This window comes from Orcinus orca, chromosome 3 (genome assembly GCF_937001465.1).
Source record: "Orcinus orca chromosome 3, mOrcOrc1.1, whole genome shotgun sequence".
Lineage (NCBI taxonomy): Eukaryota > Metazoa > Chordata > Mammalia > Artiodactyla > Delphinidae > Orcinus > Orcinus orca.
Genome location: NC_064561.1, coordinates 159,308,332 through 159,328,531, shown reverse-complemented (window position 1 = coordinate 159,328,531; position 20,200 = coordinate 159,308,332). Strand labels below are relative to the sequence as shown.

At 40.7% G+C, this 20,200-nt stretch overlaps 1 protein-coding gene across 7 annotated transcripts in view; it reads right to left on the bottom strand.

Moving 5' to 3' along the window:
• Positions 1-20,200, bottom strand: part of DROSHA (drosha ribonuclease III) — a 128,814-nt gene that overhangs the window by 106,773 nt on the left and 1,841 nt on the right. For 5 of the 7 annotated variants that reach the window (XM_012531666.3, XM_033421323.2, XM_012531667.3 and 2 more), the window contains exons 3-9: positions 19,125-19,190; positions 17,374-18,207; positions 13,118-13,210; positions 7,441-7,551; positions 6,988-7,219; positions 3,779-3,920; positions 1,841-1,995 (exon numbers count right to left, since the gene is read on the bottom strand). In XM_012531666.3, coding sequence (XP_012387120.1) covers positions 1,841-1,995; positions 3,779-3,920; positions 6,988-7,219; positions 7,441-7,551; positions 13,118-13,210; positions 17,374-18,207; positions 19,125-19,141 — 1,584 coding nt within the window. In that variant the 5' untranslated portion in view covers positions 19,142-19,190. The remainder of the gene's footprint in view (positions 1-1,840; positions 1,996-3,778; positions 3,921-6,987; positions 7,220-7,440; positions 7,552-13,117; positions 13,211-17,373; positions 18,208-19,124; positions 19,191-20,200) is intronic. The other 2 variants (XM_012531669.3, XM_012531670.3) reach the window with 1 other exon arrangement.

Here is a 20,200-nt window from a genome sequence, read left to right as displayed (position 1 = left end):
ATATACACACACATATTTCTTTCGATTTCCAGGGATTTGTAACTCGTGCCCAATGAAAATATCTCATTAAACTTTGAAAAGAAATTTAAAGTAAAAATCTGTAACTTTCTTTATCCTTTTGGGAAATCTAAAGCTCCAGGTGGTACAGCAGAGGAATAACGTGGCTACCTAAAACAAACAAACAAAAAATCACATTAAGATATTATCCAAAGTAAAAGCTGGCAAACAGAGATGTGATGGAATTCCCTCAAAAGTCACAACACATTCGTAATGCTGGGCACAACCTGTTGTGATGAAAAATGTGGAAAAATCACTTAGTGCTCACTTAGGAGAAGTGAGATAGACATCATACATTCCTGCCTTTTACCAGGGTCTGGGCCCCAGTGCAGATCAGCCCTTTATAAGGCTCAACTGTACAGAGGACGCAAAGCCACAGAGTAAACACAATGTTGAGACTGTACAGAAGGCCCTGGTAAATCTCTGACAGGAATAAGAACCCACAGAAACCAAGGAATAGGTTTCTTGATATGACCACACGGTAAGGGGAGTGACTGATGGACACAGGAGTTCTCTTAGGGGACACAAAAATGCTCTAAAATTAGATTGTGATGATGATTGCGCATATTCCTGTGAATATACATAAAAACACTGAAATGTACATTTTAATTGTGTGAATTGTATGGTATGTGAATTATAACTCACTAAAGCTGTTTAAAGAGATCATACACATGATTAATATATCAAAGTAAGATTTCAAAATGCACTGACCATTTGCAAACATTTCTGCTCAATTCTCAGAGAGCAGTTCTCAGAGAAAGTACCCTTCTGTCAGGCATTCTAACTATATTAATTTTATCAAGAAAAAAAATTTAGATAGCTGTCATCTAATAAGTACCAGGAGAAGAGCATTCAAAATAATAGACAAGGGTATGAATTTATGTATAAAACATAAATTTTAAATTATCTTTTTAAAGAGATATGTTTTATTATGCTTGATAACTTCATATGCATTAAAGATACTATTTTTGTATGTACTGTATATTTGTAAAATACAAATCTTTTATAGATACTATTAATATTTTGTATTATGTATTAGTTCATAATAAAATAGTAAGCAAAAATAAAAACAATTATGTCCAGCCATGATGTAATTAGCTCAAACATGCTTATTAACAAGAAAGAGAAGTTATAAGACATTGTGACTACTACCAACTAGGAAATATGGAATCTTACAGGACTTGGGACACTGTTTACTGGATGGCTGCAAGATAACTTACAGATAAACTGCTTTTTTTTTTTTTTTTTTGCAGTACACGGGCCTCTCACTGTTGTGGCCTCTCCCGTTGTGGAGCACAGGCTCCGGACGCACAGTCTCAGCAGCCATGGTTCACGGGCCCAGCCGCTCCGCGGCATGTGGGATCCTCCCGGACCGGGGCACAAACCCGTGTCCCCTGCATCGGCAGGCAGACCCTCAACCACTGCGCCACCAGGGAAGCCCCCAGATGAACTGCTTTTAGAAAGAACTACAAGTGCTCTCTCCCTAACCCACCACTCATCTCCTTCCATTTACTGAAAGTTTAATGAGGCAGCACCATCATCCTGCTCCCCAACACAGGATTTTACCAACATCATCAAACATGATTCAAGGAACACTTGCTCTGGTGCTTATGCTTTGGAGCTGAACTCAGAAGCTGAAAAGAAATACGCTGTGAAGAATGACACTCAACCCTGAGGAAAATTCAGTTTCAGTGCCAGCTAACATGCATCTTCTGAGCCTAGAGTCATAAACGTGATGTGTACGTCCGCAACCTTCAAAGCAAGAACATAAAAGCCTTCATACCTGGCCTGGGTCATTGTACCAAAGTTCATCGTGAAGTCGGTCAGGATGGGCCTTTTTGCGTTTGATTTCTGCAATGACGTCGAAAACTTCAGAGTCTGAGCTGCTAGAACAGGTGCTGTCCTCATCGGACTCACATTCGGATTCACTGGAACTCTCTATAGTGGTGAGGGGAAAACATGGAGAGATGCTGAAGCAATCTGCAAGCTGGTTCTACCCGGAGACTTACTTTCTAATGACCCAAACCTCTAAATATAAGGAGAGCTGTTTATCTCCCAGCAAATATTCGAGTGCCTACTCCATACTAGAACTCTGCTAAGCAACCCCATGAAAAATAATAGAGTCCATAATCCTAAGTCACAGTCTAGTGGGGGAAGCAAAGAATCAAATATTTTTACAAAGAAAGACTTGATGAACAACGCCAGAGAAAATGCAAACCACTGTAGCAGTACAAAGTTTCACATTCAGAAAGGTGCGGTGAATCCACACTGGTTCGGAAAGGTCACTGAGGATTTCCTAGAAGGGGTACATGGGACCAAGGCATGGAGCAGGGGTGGGGTTAGGCTGATGAGGCGGAAAGGAACACAGATGGGGCGCTGCAGGCAAAAGCACAGAGGCAAGAGCATGGGTGGAATCTGGCTGGAGCAAAGGCCTCACGGAAAAAAACCTGGAAGTGAGGGGCTCAAATGTCATGAATGCCAGGCTCTGAACGTCAGACTGAAGATTGTAAATGTTTTTCTCTCGATGGTAGCAACAGAAGATTTTAGTCCTTGGAAATGACTGGATAAAAACAGACCAAGAATTATGCTAATGAAACAAGCCTGCCACAAAAAGACAAATATGGTGTGATTCTACTTATATGAGGTACCTAGAGTAGTCAAATTCATAGAGACAGAAAGTAGAATGGTGGTTGCCAGGGGCTGGGGGAGGGAGGACTGGGGAGTTGTTCCTTAATGTGGATAGAGTGTCAGTTTAGCAAGATGAAAAGAGTTCTGGAGGTTGTTTGCACAACAATGTGAATGTACTTAACACTACTGAGCCGTACATTCAAAAATGGTTAAACGGTACATCTTATGTGTCTTATGTACATGTTGTAAGTATTTTACCACACTTAAAAAAAAAAAAAGACCTAAAACTTTGACTAATGCTACAAGAGATTAACGTAGTACAGCATAGTAATAAGGAACCCGTACATGGTTGTATTTTCGAGTGTACTGTGTGAGATGGAGGCTGTCATCCCTCTTTTACAGATGAGAAAAGTAAGGCACAGAAAGATTAAATCACTTGCCCGAGATCGCACTTTTCAAGTAGTGGAGCAAGGATTCAAACCCAGGTCAGCTGGTGCAGTCAGTGCTCTTCCCCACCATGGACACTGCCTCTCAGCGAGGGAGACATAATGAAAGTAGACAGATGAGAGCCAGAGAACACGCAGGAAAAGGCATGCTGAATGTCTTGTCTGCGAACAGACAAGACATCACCATATAAGAAAGTTATGAAAACTTTGTGAAGAGAGAGAAACCTTCAAACAGAGCTGGGCTATAGCTGGAGTTTCTCATCAAACCAGAAGCACCCTGGCAGTGGGGAGGGCCACAGGGAATGCCTGCCAATCAGAGGCCCGAGGCACGGGAACAGGCTCCTGCTTTTGATGGAAGGCTGGACAAGGGTCCTTTCTGATTAAGACAAAAGACGATTCTACAGGAGACACAACTGTCAGCACACCTTGCAAATGAGATCTCTTATGTATTCTGCTGAATGTAACCAAGGAAAAATAAGATCAGAAAGAAGAAAGTTTCGCTGCTATGTATTTGCTGACTGTAATTAGGAGAACCAAACGGGCAAGAGGAAATTTCAATCTGGGACTCTCAAGGACACATCCCAAAAGTTCAGGATTAAGCAATAATAAAAGAGCACAGGATCTCGGTCTAGTGCCTTGTGACTCACCTAAATCTTCATCTAGCTTCGTCTTGGGAGGCTCCCATGGGGGTCTAGCAGCTTTGGCCTTCTCTTGCCTGCTCCCCAACTCTTCCTCAAATTTGTCATATAAGTCACGGAGCCTACTCGTTCCAACTACCGTAGAATCTCCCTTTGAAAAATAAAGGATCAATATTAGGAACTGTATTAATAATAGTCATACCAAAGAGACAATAAGAGCTCACCAGTGACCAAAGATTTGTACTAGCAAGGTGTCATTTTTCAACCCTCGATTTAATAAACATTTAAAAGCAAAATGCCCAGTGCTGGCAATGATGCTCTGAATCACACACACACATTTATGGTCGACAAAGTCCTCAGGAAAATGCACATTGCCAACATTCAGAAACATTAGAAAAGTTTATCTATGCTCTTTTGATATAACAACAATAAAAAAAATCATAAACCCCTGAGAATTCATGACACCTGACACCCTGCTAGGGAACATATATTCCTCCCCTACTGAAAGTCACTGATAGTCTATATCCCACATTAATCTAATGACCGCCACAAACACATGCACCCCATAAACACAGGGACACACGCACACACTCCACAAACACAAGGTTCTGCAATGCATTCCTAGAGGAAGTGTTCCACTTTTCCCCACTCTCCTCCCAGGTTGAAAATCACTTTAAATGTCCATACTCTCTGACTTAGTAATTTTCAAAATGTACCTTTCAGACATAAAATGAATATTAAATCATAAAATGTGCAGTTACCCCAAAAGGGGGTAACTGCTCTTCCTCAGCCCCGGCTCATTACTGACACTGGCGATGCTGGGATAGCTCTGACATTCTTACTGTCTCTCTCTGCCCCAACGCTGCACAAACACAAAGGCCAATATTGGGCTTCTGGTTTATCTGCCTTCCTTCTACACTGGAGTTTTAATACGCCCACAAAAAGGTGAGGGGGAAAAATAGAACTCTGCCTGTTTAAATGCTGAACCTCAGTGCCTTCAACTTTGTTATTTCAATAATAATAATACCCATGGCAGCCATTCTGCCATTCCTCCTTGCTTAGAGAACCATGATTCCCTTCAGATTTGGGGCAGAAAACTCATGATCTCAGAAGGCAGGCTGAGCCACAGTCCCCCTACCCCTAAAATGCCTCTGTCCTAATCCCTGGAAAATGAACACATTACCTTACATGGCAGAAAGGACTTTGCAGATGTGATTAAGGCTACAGAATTTGAGATGGGATAATGTGGGTGGGCCCAACCTAATATGAGCCTTTAAAAGCAGAGAACCTCTCCCAACAGGATTCAGAGATGCAATGGAAAAAGAGGCAGGAGATATTCAAAGCGCAAGAGGGACTCGACCCGCTGGCTGCTGGCTTTGAAGATGAAGAAGGGGTCCACGGGCCAAGGAATGCACATGGCCTCTAGAAGCTGGAAACAGCCCTTACCTGCCAGCCAGCAAGGAAACAAGGACCTCCATCCTACAGCCACAAGGAACTGAACTCTGCCAACAACCTGAATGGGCAAGAAAACAGGCTCCCTCCAGAAAGGAATGAAACCCTGCTGGTACCTCAATTTAGCCAGTGAGACCCAAGTTTGACTTCTGACCTACAGAACTGTGAGGTAATAAATGTGTATTGTTTTAAGCCGTGAAGTCTGTGGAAATTAGTTACAGAAGAGATGGAAAACGAATCCGTGGGGAGAACACACGACGCAGTTCTGGGCAAAGTGATGGAAGAAAAGATCCTCAGGCACCCGAGGCTCCACCCAACACTGCCCTCTGCATCTGTGTCTGGACAGAGGTGTGTAAAGACGTGATGCCTAGAGCTGCTGCAGGCATCCTGCAACCGTGGTGGACCCTCCAGAAGACAGCAATGCCAACCTAGGACCCTGCCATCGCTGATCCACTAAATGCACACTGGCCACCACCTCCCTCCAGACAGCTTGTTGAGAAAAATAAACCCAGCAAGTTTAAGTCACGATTAGTCAAGTATTCTTATTTACAGCAACATTCTGAAGTAATAGATGCCTTCTTTCCAGGGATGTTTTAAGGATTAAATGAGATAATCTGAGATTCATGGAGTAAAGTTTCGACACCAAACAGTGCTCGGTATGTGAGCTTCTCCCTCCCTGTATCACGTGAACTATGACTTAAAACCCTGCTTTACTTTACCAAGTAAAATATCATGCCACCAGGAAAGATTTCTCAGACCCTTTTTTCAAAGGCAAGGGAGTCTCCTCTCTAGTTCCCCATAGATAAGGGCCCAGTCCAAGTCAAAGCTATGTTTACAAAATTCCAGACAACTGCTATGCTCTCTTATCTACCCCACTCACTAAACCTAACATCTCCAAGCTCTTCTGTCCTAAATCTGTAGATATCCATTCCTTCACTCATTCATTTAATCAATGAACATTACTGTACATCCATCGCATGGCAAATACACCTAAATTAATGGGATAGAGGCATGACACCTATTGGGAGAGAGAAAGAGAAAAAAGAAAGGAGAGTGACAGAAAATAAAATGGAGATGGAAGAAAGAAAAGAAGTGAGCATATGGAGGTCGTGGGGTCCCCACTTCAATGAGGTGCGGCTGCCGAGCCCCAGGAGCCCCATCTCCCACAGCACGTGTGCTGAGTCTCTCGAGAGCCCACCAAAGGCAATGACACCTGCCACTCCACAAAACCAGCAATGTGCTCGGGAAACTTGCTATGGCTACCTTTGGTCAAGGATAGACTTGTAAGAGACAAACTCAATTCTCCCTTGCTTCTCATTTTGAGGGGAAAACACACACACACACACACACAAGGCTATAGATCACAAAAGGCATAAAGCAGCTATGAGTGAGGGCTTACAAAACCACCAGTATTAAGACTAGCAGTGTCATAAAAAGTGCAGAATGCAGAGATCCTTTCATTAACCTGCTGCACTCTTGCGTTTGTAAAGCAGCTTTGGTCTACAGCAGTGGTTCTCAACCGGAGGGGGCGGGGAGGGGTATTCTGTCACCCCCAGGGGACATGTGGCAATATCAGAGGACAGCTTTGGTTATCACAACGAGCAGAGGGTGCTACTGGCCTCCAGTGCGTAGAGCCCAGAGATGCTGCTCAACATCTGACAATGCACAGGGCGGGCCCCGCCACAAGGAATGATCTGGCCCAAGATGCCCATAGTACTGAGGCTGAGCAGCTCTGGTCCACAGCTTCTCTCCTACTTCAGACCTACCACCTGATCCATGGGGTCACTGGAGTAGTAGCTTTCTGAGTGGGTGCATCGGATCCACACAGGCTTAAGGAGCTCGTCGTCGTCCTCCTCGTTTCTGTCGGGCAGCGACTCCTCCGGCTCTCTTTCCTTGACTGAGCTACCATTCTTCTCTTTGCCGGAGCTCTGGTTGTCACTCCATCTGTCTTTTTCTTCCTCCCAACGAGCTCTCTTCTTCTCCCTACTTGGGGAGCGACTTCAAAAGGGGACGAAGGAGGCTAATTATTAAAAATGTTCATCCATTGTAAAACTGTTCTATTTCACCTCTTTAGTTCATTTTTTACCTAAAAGAAAAACGTCATGGCAAACCACCATATTCACCAGTGACCCCCTGACACCAGTCTGGTGACATCAGAATCACCTGAAGTTATTTGTTTAAAAATACAAATTCCCAGGCCCTACCCCAGATCTACTTACTGATTCACAGTCTCCGGGGGTGGGGCCCAAGAATCTGTATTTTTAATAATCTCCCCAGATAATTCTGGTGTGCATCCAGCAGGTTCAGAAGCACCCGGCAAACCATAACTCCTGGAAGAGAAAGATATCTGGGAAATATTTGGAAATCTCCACATATATAGACAATCTCGGCATTGAGCATACTAGTTTTGAATCCTCTACATCCTGCTTTGCCAAGAAAAAAGAAAAATATCTTCACAAAACATGGTCTCAACTTGGCCATAAATTTAGCCTGAGGACCATAATCCAAGAGTGAACCAGTTACACTATCCCTAAGCATCTCTCTGGAAGTGCACACTTGGGTATTACTGCTTAATGAACCACCACTTTGCCTAATTCGAATCCCCACAAATACTAACTCAATTAAAAAGGAAAAAAGCAATTCTATCTCCTTGAATCTCTGGGGCATGAAATTTGCAAAGGCCCAGCCTATGGATGTGCTTGGAGGGAAAAACTTATAGGATAGGTTTTAAATTAAGCCCAAGAAATTCAGGTGAAACCATAAAGGCCTTGAGAATCCAGCCAAGGAGAGTAACTGCTTTATTAGTGTTGCGCTGGCAACCTGATAATAAGAGCCACTATTATCCAAGAAAGTTTACACCTGGGTCAAAGTCACAAATTAACTTTTTCCATCAACTCTACCATTCACTCCTGATTTTATGACAGGGTAAGTGTGAGTGTGTATACATCAGGGGGAAAAGGGTGAGTGATTAGAAGGGTTATATATATTACTTATTGAGAAAACTTCCAAATATTACATGTACATCACTAGGTTTGTTACCAGAAAAAAAATGTACTGTGAAGTAAAATGTATATATGTTCACTGTAGAAAAATAATAAAGCATTAACAAAAACAAGACAAAAATCACCTGTAACACCACTCAGAGATAACCACTATATTTCACAAATGTATTAAAAGATACAGATATGTAAACATACAAGTTTTAACAAAAAAGAAACTCTATAGCCTGCTCTCCGCAACTCAGCAGTAAATCAGGAACGTCATTCTACTTCAATACATCTATATCTGAACCATTTTTAATAAGTTCATATTATTCTTTTATATGTATATACCATAATTTGACAAATCTGATCGGTCACTTAGGTTGTTACTATTTTTTTTTTGCCACTGTAAACAATGCTACTGTAAACACACTTGGGTTCTCTGCAGATTTGTCAGATTATTTCACACACAGAGTGTGTACTTTTTTTAAGGCTTCTCTACAGATAGGCAGTACCAGTTTAGATTACCATCAAAACCATATGTGATTTCCCATTTCTACACATCTTGTCAACATGATTGTTTTTAATCTTTTCCATTCTTATGAAGAGTATCTCATTTAATTCGTCACTACTGAAATGACACGTTTCATATTCACTTCTTTTCTGAACATCTGAGTCAATATGCCATGCCAATATTTTTAAAATTAGGATTATAGTCTTTTTTGTTTATTGAAAGAGTTTTTTATTAAACTAATCACCTGTCTGCTGTCATATGTAATGTAACCTTTGTCAGTTTTTTGTTTTCCTTATAATTCTGCTTATGGCTACATACAATTTTTATATGGCCAAATCTAGAGATTTTTTTGTTTCTGTTTCCAGCCTTAGTGTTACGCTTATAATCCTTTCCCATCCCAAGGTTAAATAAATATTTTATATTTTCTTCAGTTACTTTTAACATTAAATTTTTTTACTGTATCTGTCCAAGACCTAAGGTAGAAACCTGAATTCAATTTTTTTTCATATGGCTTGCTAATTGTTCCCACGTCAGTTTCTCCTCTGATTTGAAAAAACAGCTCCATGATAGATGTAAAATTTTATATATACTTGAAAGTTGTTCAATATTTGTTTCATTCATCTATCTATATCCATACCAAATTGTGCATTATTATTTTTCTTCATTATACTCACTTCTATTCCAAAGAAGAATTTTAGATTACTAAAACTGGTACTTCAACCAAACTTACATTAAAATAGATTTTTTGGAAGGCAGCTATACTCACCACTATACCACCAATGCCGCTAAAAACTACAGCTGCTTTTGGAAGAAAACTGGTGTTTTATAACCCTGTCTTCCACTTCCACTACAGGAATATGGCATGCCCTCCATTCATTTACATCAGCTTCTTTGTCATCTACTACACTTACAATGGGAAGTTTTCTTCCCATTGATCTATATATTTTTTAAGTTTAATAAGATATTTAATTTTTATTAATTTAAATTTTCTGTAGTCAATCTACATTTTTTTCCCTGTTATATTTTCCAAGTAGGTGTTACTAGTATTTAGGAAGGCTATTAATTATAGTATGTTTATTTTATAACTGTCAACTTCAGTGAGTTAATTCTCATGTTTCTTAGCTAATTCTCTTGAAGTTTCCTGATAATATTTCCTGATAATATCATTAGCTAATAATGGCAAATCTTGGCTCCCAGTGGTGTGGTTTTGTTTGTTTGTTTGTTTATTCATTTGTGCTGCTTCCTAAGAGCCTGACACTCTTGTAAGCACCCTGACACACTTAGTCCTTACAAGAATCCTGAGGCAGATATAAACATCCCCTAGAGAGGAAACAATTAGAAATTATATCACTCGCCCACTATCACACAGCTAATAAGTGGTAGTTAAATGCTAATATGGTTGTTTGACACAGACATTTTGACATGTACTAAAAATCCCATCAAATGTTTATTATTATCATCAAGAAACACAGGCAGAAGACATTGTCACCCCATCCCCTTAGGCAGGTATCTTGAATAATGGATGGTCAGGGTTGTCTATTGTGAACAACAGTTAGTATTCTTTTCGTTCTTTCTTTCTTTCTTTTTTTTTCTTTTTAACACTTTGAGAGGGACATTTCAAAACAGGAACAAAACATCTTTTTTAGGTAGGTGTCTCAGGAATTTCAAATTTCAAAATCCAAACTCGAAATTGTTTTTTAACAAGATGCTATATTACAACTATGATAACTCTCCCTCCTTTACAGGATTTACATCTGTAATTTTTATTTTCTCATCTACTGCATTAGTTAGACTCACAGAATCCAAGTCTCTGCCTTCTCCACAAGCTACTGGGCATGGGGAAGAAACCAGCAGACTGAAGAGATTTCTAGCACAGCACATTAAAAACCATCAACCTCAGACGGGTCCTCAATGATTTCCACCAACACAGTATCTTGACTTGTTTCCCATCCTCATCCCCTCCTTCTTCTCCTCCTCCTCAGGCCCTTTTTCTCACTGAACAAACTCTTCCCAGCTGACCTCGTCTAATCCATGGCATTTAGTATTTCTAGCTAGGATCTCTTTTCTGAACCTTGCACCTCTGTGTCCAAATAACTACCACACAATTCCATCTGGTTGTCTCACAGATTCTCAAATCCCACTTGCCCCGAACTGAACTCTTTCTTTACCTGTTTCTGAGTGTTCCCAGCCCTCAAAGGGGAACACCAGACCTCGATGATGACTGCTGCCGCCTCTTCCTCACGATCAGTTATCAAGTCCTCCTGCCTCCCTCATCGATCTCTCAATTACCTCTACCTTTCCCCATCGCCACTGTCACTGTGCCGGTCTAGGCACAATCATTTCTTCTGTGGATTACTAACAAAAGCCTTCTAAACTCATTTCCCTACCTCGAGGCTTGATCCTCTGAGACCAATTCTCCATACTGCAACCTTCACACCTGCTCTCTCTCTCTTCCCCTACCATCCCCCTTCCCTCATGCATTCCTACTCATACTCTAGGTATCAGTAAAATGTCAATTTCTCTGTGACTACCCTAAACTGAGTTATCGACTGCTGTGTCCCCAGAGCAACATGTAATTAATTGCTCTACCAAAAGCACTTCTCACAGTACTTAACTTTCTTATTCCTGAAAAGTGGGGACTCTTGTTAATGACTATATCACCGCACCAGTACAATACCTGGGACACACAAGGATGCAATGTTTTTCGTTTGCTTGTTGATTTAGCTATGCATCAGGTGACAGTGGTAGGCAATTGGGCCCCCTTGTCTTTATTTAATGTGGGTCCTCAATGATTTACAGGACCCCTTTTAATGTGTATGGGAAGGTCTATAAGGTTTCAACATTGAATTTGGCTCTTCTGAGATGGTATCAATCATGTTCGTCACGAGATAATGTTCTCATCATGTTAAAGAAGTCTGCTTATACTCGAGGTTTACCAGTTTCTACTCATAAATGGATGTAACTTTATTTTAAATATCTAATAGGCAGGTACTGAGATAACCCTACAGATTCTGACACAAAGGATTACAGTTACAAATCTCCTAATATTAACCTATCTTCCCATGCAATCTTGGAATAATCTCTCAATTATTTTAACACACAACTGAAAACTTGCTAACATACTAATCAGTATTTTCATATCCCTATTCACATGAGATTGTTTTGTGGTTTCTTTTCATTGATTAGGTTTTGCCATTTGGATTCTCCTGGTATCACAGCACGTGCTGAGCTTTCCTTCCATCTTCATCAGTGTTCTAAAATAGTTTAAAACTTTTTTGAAAGTGGCACAAATTCACCTTCTTCAACTTTTTTCCATGGTTATCAGCCTATTAAAATTTTCTGCTTCTTGTGTAAGGTTTGCAATTTTTGTTTTCATAGAAAACAACCCATCACATCCAAGTTTTTAAATCTCTCAAATAAAATATCTGTACTTATACCAACATACAATAATTTTTAAACCTCCTTCATTCCTGTAATAATACAGGAATGAAGGAGGTTTAAAGTATAATTTCTTATACTTAATGGAATGTATGTATTTCTTTTCTTGATTTGCCACTTTTTAAATTGTACGGCCTTTCAAAGAAATCTTGCATTTATTTACAAATATTATTATAGTACTTCAGTTCTATTTTCTATTTCATTAATTTCTTTTATCTTTAAATCCCTTTTTCTTATACTCTACCAATTTCTAGAGTCAAGTGATCAGATAATAATTAGATATATAGTTACCATTTATTTGGCACTACTGGGCCCAGTTCTAAGTGTTTTACGTGTATTATCTCAACGACCCCTCACCACTCAATAAGGCAAGTATAACTGTCCTTATTTTAGACAAAGCCACTGAGGCTTAAAAAAAGTTAGATTACTCTGCTCAATAACAAAGTTGGGAAAACTAATAATTGACCCCAAATCTGTCAGATCCTAGAGTACTGTTCTTAATTACCATTACATAAGACATGAATTTTACTTATCGATATAGAAATGGTTACATCCTGCAAGTTTTGATTTGCAGCAATCTCAATGTCATTTTTCCAAATAAGGTGTGACTGCAGTTTTGCTCTTTTTTTTTGAAACAAGTAAATTTAAGAGCATAATTATGAATTTTCAAGGTTTTTCTTAAAAAACCTTGAATTATTAATGTTTAGTTTTATAGCAACTGAGGTCAGAAAGTGGCCCATATAATTTCTAACTTTCGGAAATGTATCAAGATTTTCCTTGTTCATTCTCAATACATCTTGAAAGTAAAGGTTTTTAAGTAATTGGCTACTTTAACTTTTCACAGGGCTCTTTGGACAGACTCTCAGGCTATTCTTAAGACCTGGCTGATACTTTGCACAAGCACAAAATTTGAATTCCAGGAGATAATCCTATGACTTCTACCAGTGTCAACTCCTTGCTTACCTTCCAGATCTCTTATACTCTTTTTTGTAGGACCTTTCCAGAGACGGTGATCTTCGGCTGTCCCGGTGCCTGTGTCTCTCCCGTTCCCGCTCTCTTAAAGGAATTAATACACAGAGCTGTTTTCAACAGAAAGACTCAAAACACCATCTCTTTTCACTGAATTCACCTTCTGAATAAATGAACCTCACCTCACCTAAGAATTCTGCAGGCACTATTCACTATGGGAATTTTTATTCATCCTTCATTTATTAGAGGATAAAGGAGTGTTTCACGTTACAGAAGTTAACTAACTTGGACATTTCTTGCTGTTTTCTTTAAAAAAAAAAAAGAAGTCATACTTAATACTGAGCAACAAAGGGAATTTTATCATAATCTTCTCTTGAGACCTTCTAACCAGCCAACCTTGATTATTTAACCTAAGAGGAAAACTTCAAAGGATTCAACTGTCTATTGATTTCTAGAACACTCTTAATTTCATCCATCAAATATATGCCAGTTAAAGCTTTTACAGTAAAGATTAGGACAAGGGTCTATAATGAAAGAGTTCTAAACTCTTATAAGTTATAGGCCTGAGGTATAGTTCTAGCCATCACTAATTGTCATGAGACTCTAAGTCACTTTCCCTTTAAATGCTGTCTTCATCTGAAAGAAAAACTCTAAATGGAGACACTGAGTTTACTCAGTGTAAAACTAGAATGTAGGATTTTGAACCTTCCAATGTGACACCAGAATTTAGTAATAATAATAGTAATAACTTGAGTCTATTTAGTAAGTACAATGAGATCTGAAACAAAAATCGGAACTCCAGTGTGTCTATATCAGAAATAAATCTAAGGGAAATAACTACTAGGTCTTAGAATGGGGGAAAAAAATGCTATATTAGTCTGAGTCCAGCAAGAAGACTACAAGAAGACTACAAAAATGTCTGAACTCAAAAACATCTCCCTCTCCCTGCACCAGGCTTCCCTGGCAGTTCAGTGGTTAAGACTCCGTGCTTCCACTGCAGGGGGCACTGGTTCGATCCCTAGTCTGGGAACTAAGATCCTATATGCTTGCCATGTGGCATGGCCAAAAAAAAAAAAATCCCCCAACCTACAGCCAAACAGAAGAAATGTAAATTCACTGAAATCAAAATTTACAAAACTGATAGAGATCTTAGATATTAAAACAAAAATTGTTTTTTCACCTAAAAATCACCCCTCCTCAAGAAAGACTCCTTTGAATAATACTTTTAACATATACTTAAGCCTCAGGTACACACCAACTGTGCAAAGTAAAGGAGCCAGTGCTTGGAATTATACATTCTTTACCTGATACACTTCTAAATTTACAGTTTACTTTTAGGCAGTAAATCCCAGCTAGTGAGCGGTACCACATGACAAAGATATAATGTCATTTGTGATGGCATGGCTGCTGAAAAAAATAATTGCCTATACTTCCAAATAAAAACTGTATTTAGGGACTTCCTGGTGGTTGGGACTTCGCCTTTCAATGTGGGGGGCACGGGTTCGATCCCTGGTTGGGGAGCTGGGGTCCCACATGCCTTGGGGCCGAAAGGCCAAAACATAAAACAGAAGCAATATTGTAACAAATTCAATAAAGACTCTAAAAATGGTCCACATCAAAAAAAACCAAAACAAAACAAACAAAAAAACTCCTCAACTTAAAGGATATTCCTAATTTTTTGTTTGTTTTTTTAACATCTAGGGGATAGAATTTTGCATTCAAGAGTGGCATTTCTGATGATGATTACTACCTCTGAGTGGCTATGAACTGAAAAGACCAGTATGGACATAAGTCACAGTAACACTATATGATAAAGCCATTTAAAGCAAGAAAAACAATGCTTGGGTTATTTTTCCAAAAACTTTTCCCTGTTTGGAAGCATAGTATTAGATACATAACACTAGCTCTCTGATGACTACACGTTGTACTCAACAGGACAGCTATGCAGATTACTGTGCTATAACACTACTCATTTGTGGGAAGCCGCTGCACTGCACCTTACTGGTTGCATCTGCCGCTGCTTCTTTTCCCACTCCCCGGAGGAACCCTGATCTTTCACGATAGCAAATGCATACATCTACTTCTTCACAAACTTCCTCTAGAAATGGTTTGCCCTAAAAGGATCTTGTAATTATTATTCAACCAGATTTCGGAGCAGGAGAAAAAGAGGGAAAATGAAATTTGAAAAAGGACAGATTCACTTACCCCAAGAAGCAAGGGGAGAAGTAGCCAGAGGACAGACTAAAGAATTTGCATAAACTTAACACAACCTAATGCACAAATTTGTGAACTTTTGGTTTTCTCCAATATACTTCTAGAAGTTATACTAGGACTTCAGGTGCCCCATGTTTGTTTCACAGAAGCATTCCATATAAGACAGATGACTGACACGCTACTAAGACCCCAAAAGGAGCTGATTTTAATGTGGCTGTGACACTAAGGCAGCTCCTGGGCAAATATCCCAAATACAACATTATAAAACAACTCCAAAGTAAATAAAGGCCATTTAGAAAGATGAGCTAACTGCCTAAGGTCCTTCATGGTAAAGGGGTTGCCTTTTAGAATAATGGAGATTAAGGGTAATTCTTTTGGCACTTGATTTCACTTACTGATAGACATCCTCAGTTTACAGGACATCTGTGTTTCTTCAAACAAACACATTAACTCCAAGCTTAAGCCTGGATAGAAGAATCCAGGATTTTACAGCAGAGCCCTAAAAACTACAGCACCCCCAAAACGGAAAAAAAAAATGCCACCTAGAATGCTGAAGTTTGCAGCAAAATGTTTCCCCAGAGACAGGTTTATTAATAATCACTTTGTCTGAAGAAAACTATTAACAAATTCTTTCTGATTTAGATTTTCACCATAAAACTGTAAAATAAACCATCACAGGCCTCTGCCAACTAGTCCATCACAGAATTAAGAACAAAACTGACCGGGAACAGTAAGTAAGTCGTGCTGAAAAGACTTTTAAAAGTCTACCAACTCTGTCAGCTTTGGCCCACCAGAATCAGTCACCTCTGAAGGAAACATGTTCCTTCCACCTTCCACTGGGTATCAGGGAGAAGCAATAGAGCATTTTCCTTCCAAACCTTCCGAGCACTGGTCACTCTCTTCGGGACTGAGAATGACTGCTACCGTTTACTGGCAAAATGTTCAGTCAGAATCAAGCCCCCAGCCATGAGAACAACATGGGAACTGAGAAGCACACTGATTCCACAGAGGCCAAGACCAGCTCTCCACAAACCCAAGTAACGGAGTGACCACTCTGGGGACCTCAAACTTTTCAGCACAGAAGTTCCACAAGACAGTGAAGGTAAACACACCACAGCAGACACAAAGAGCAGCACTGTTACCAGCTTGACAACCGGAAAACCTCAAATCTTCATCAATATAAAGAGTTCACTGAAGGTACGAATAAATATTAGTACAATCGATATCTGTGCATTTTTATTTTTCCATCTAAACCAATGGTTGTTAGATTTTTGGTGTAATAGACTCATACCATCTCTTAAGAATCTGCTGTAAGCAACTGATTAACTTATAGAAAAACATACATACACAAAGAATTTGCATATAACTTCAGAGCACTTCTAGATGCTCATCTATGAGTGTCTGTTGGAAACCTTATTCTCTTGTATATATAGATATTTGGTCTTTTGGGAAGAAAAAAAAAGAAATGTAATCTGGAATGGAATAGTACGTTTTAAATGCAACTTTCTTTAGTATGAATATGTTTCAATGCAACAAAACCAAATTAAAAGCCATTTTGAAAACTGTAACTTTGATAATGTGTATTATTTCATTTTATAAAGGAACAGAGCAAGAAAGCAACAATATATGATAAACTTCCACTTATCCTAAACATCAGAAAGCAAGTTCTGCTTGTTAACTACTTCGATTCCTGACTGATAACATACGCAGATCAACAATTCCAAAAGAACTCAAGTGCTGTAACCTGATATGGTGATCACACTGAACATAATTAAATACAACATCCACACAAACAACTACAAGATCTTTTATTGATCATCATTAAAATGTCAACTGTATTATGCAGAGTAACTGGCTTACATTCATTGAAATGAATCTTACATTCATTGAAATGAATCTATGTTGATAATTTTGGGACGCTTTTCCTTTTATAAACCGAAATGCACAGCTGGACCTTTTCGGTTTGGTTGTTGATCAACAAAAATGGCCTGTGCCAGGGCCTCTGCACTTCATTAAAAAACACACATGTGCTTTACCTGCTCCGCTCATAGCTCCTGTGGCGGGACGGTGTCCTCCCCCGGTCATAATCGGATCTGTAGCGGCTGTCCTGCCTTCTCCTGTCAGGACTTCGGCCTCGCTCCCGCCGATCCAGGGAACGATGCCTCTCGCCCCTCCCGTGACTGTGATCCCGGCGTCTGTGATCATCATAGTGCTTGAGCCTTTCTGGGGACCTCCTCTCACTGGGAGCCTTTGGGAGTGGGTATGGAGGGAGGTGCCTAAAATGAGGGCTACTGCTATTATTAGCACTGGGTGAGAAGGAACTGAGGTTGTTCTGGAAGCTATTAAAATTGGGAGGTGGGAAACTGTGGTGCGAGTATCCCGGAGGGTACTGGTAATTGACCTGCTGAGGCACTACGGGAGGAGGTGGGGGGTGGGGCATGGATGGAGGGGGCATCATGAAGGGGAAAGTGCCCTGTCCAGGAGGTGCTCCAGGGACTGGGGGGTTATTGGGACAGGGCATCGGAGGCGGCATGGGAGGAAAACAGGGAGGCACGGGAAAGGGGGGCCTCATCTGGTGGCTGGGGAAGGGGGGCCGGATCGGGCAGGGGGGAAGGGGGCCTTGTGCTGATGGAGGCATGGGTGGAGGGAAGGGCACGAAGTCTGGTCGTGGAGGCAGGAAATTGGGAGCTGGGGCGTTGGAGAACGTGGTGGAAGGGGCGCTCGGAGGTTCGTATTGGTATTGCACAGGAGGCTGCTGAGGGTGAAGCAGTCTCAGATTTTGGGGCCTGAAGGCTGGTGCTGAGGGTCTGGATCCATGTCCTCCTCGCCCTCGGGGACACCCTCGTCCTGGGTGGAATGACATTCTATGACTTTGTTGGAGGAAAGAAAAAGATAAAAGAAAAACTCACTATATATACAAGGGTTTTACAAACGCCTGACCATCCCTTAGGCCACTGCCATATCCCACCCATCTAATACTGAGTTCTCTGTAATAGCGGAACCTCCTCATGGCCAATAAACTCCTCTTCCCCAGTCTCAGCCACCCAACCCACTGCCATGGTCAGTCCCTGCTCCTTGTCACTCCATAAAGCTGCTCAACCATGTGCTATGACCTCACCATGTCATCCCGTCCACACACCCCACGTCTCTACATCTGCACCATCTTCCTGTCTACACTTTCCTCCCCACTCAGCACAGACTCGCAAATTCAACCTAATGCATCCTAAAAGGAATTCATGATCTTCCCCTTCAAGACACCACCACCTGCTCCTTTTTTAGTGTTTCCTGTCTCAATAGATGAGACCATTTACTGGTCCTCAAGTCATATACCAGGGGTTACCTGACAACTTCTCCCTTATCCCCTCTAGTTAAAAATTTATTTTCAAATGCCTATCATTTCTGCTTCATAAATACTTCTTGAGTGCATCCATTTCACACCATCGTCTCCTGCCTGGCTAATACAATAACACCCTTGCAGGCCTTTCTACAGCCACTGTCACCACCCCAAGGGTTTTGTTAGGTCCCCTGCTCTTACACACTCTGTGCTGCTTCTTGGCAGGTCGTACAATGATTACAGGTCACCAACTCATTACCTCATCCCACCTTTAACGTCTGCCGGCACTTCAGAACTGCCAGGGCCATCAGGGCAGGCAGTGTACATGGCCCACATGAACACACTCCTCCTCTCCTCACATATCTAAACCCTTCCCACCCTCAATGGCCCAGTGCCAGTGTTTGCTTCTCCCTGTTCTCCCAAAACGGCTGCCATTACTGTCATACCACTCACCAGGTACTGCCTTGCATGGTGACGTATTATCTGGGTATGTCACATCTTCCACAGAGAATATAAGCTCTAGAAGGCAGAAAGAATAAACAGACATAAAAGTGATTGCCAAACTGCTAATGCTAGAAAACATTTCTACAATTATCTTAACACTGATTTTGCATCTTCCAATGCAGTTCGCATACTAACAAAATTAAGAGCACGCTGAACTGAATTAAAGTTTACAGCTAACTTTTTAGATATCCTTAATACTTGTCTTGCTGACTCAAAATAATCAGTAGCTTAAAAGACTGGAAACTTAGGCATACTCTATCTCCAATTTGCTAAAAGACTGAGAGAAAAAAATCATTTCTGTTCTCCCACTCCATACTCCAGTTTACTTCACAAAGAGACCAGCATTCAAATTCAAACTTAACTATAATCTTGTCAACACAACAATTTCCCTTGATTCTCATTCTCAGCTCTTTCCACTGAAGAATGTTACAAACAGGAACGGCTTTCCAAATACTTAGGCTTCAGCAAAATGTTTAAAAAACCCAAATAAATATTAACTGCAAAAAGCTTTAATGTAGAAGCATCTTCCTTCTAACTAAAAGCTTTACCAATAGGCTTAAGGTAGATTTTCAAATGGCTCATGAAAATAGTTTCAGATTATTTAGCTGTATCAATCACTGTGCTTAATAAAAAGTAGATACCAGGGCTTCCCTGGTGGCGCAGTGGTTAAGAATCCGCCTGCCAATGCAGGGGACACGGGTTCAAGCCCTGGTCCAAGAAGATCCCACATGCCGTGGAGCAACTAAACCCGTGCACCACAACTACTGAGCCTGTGCTCTAGAGCCCGCGAGCCACAACTACTGAGCCCACGTGCCACAACTACTGAAGCCCGCATGCCTAGAGCCCGAGCTCTGCAACAACAGAAGCCACCGCAATGAGAAGCCCGCGCACCGCAACGAAGAGTAGCCCCCGCCTGCCGCAACTAGAGAAAGCCCGGGCACAGCAACAAAGACCCAGTGTAGCCAAAAATAAATAAATAAAATAAATAAATTAAAAAAAAAAAAAGTAGATACCAAATGATATCT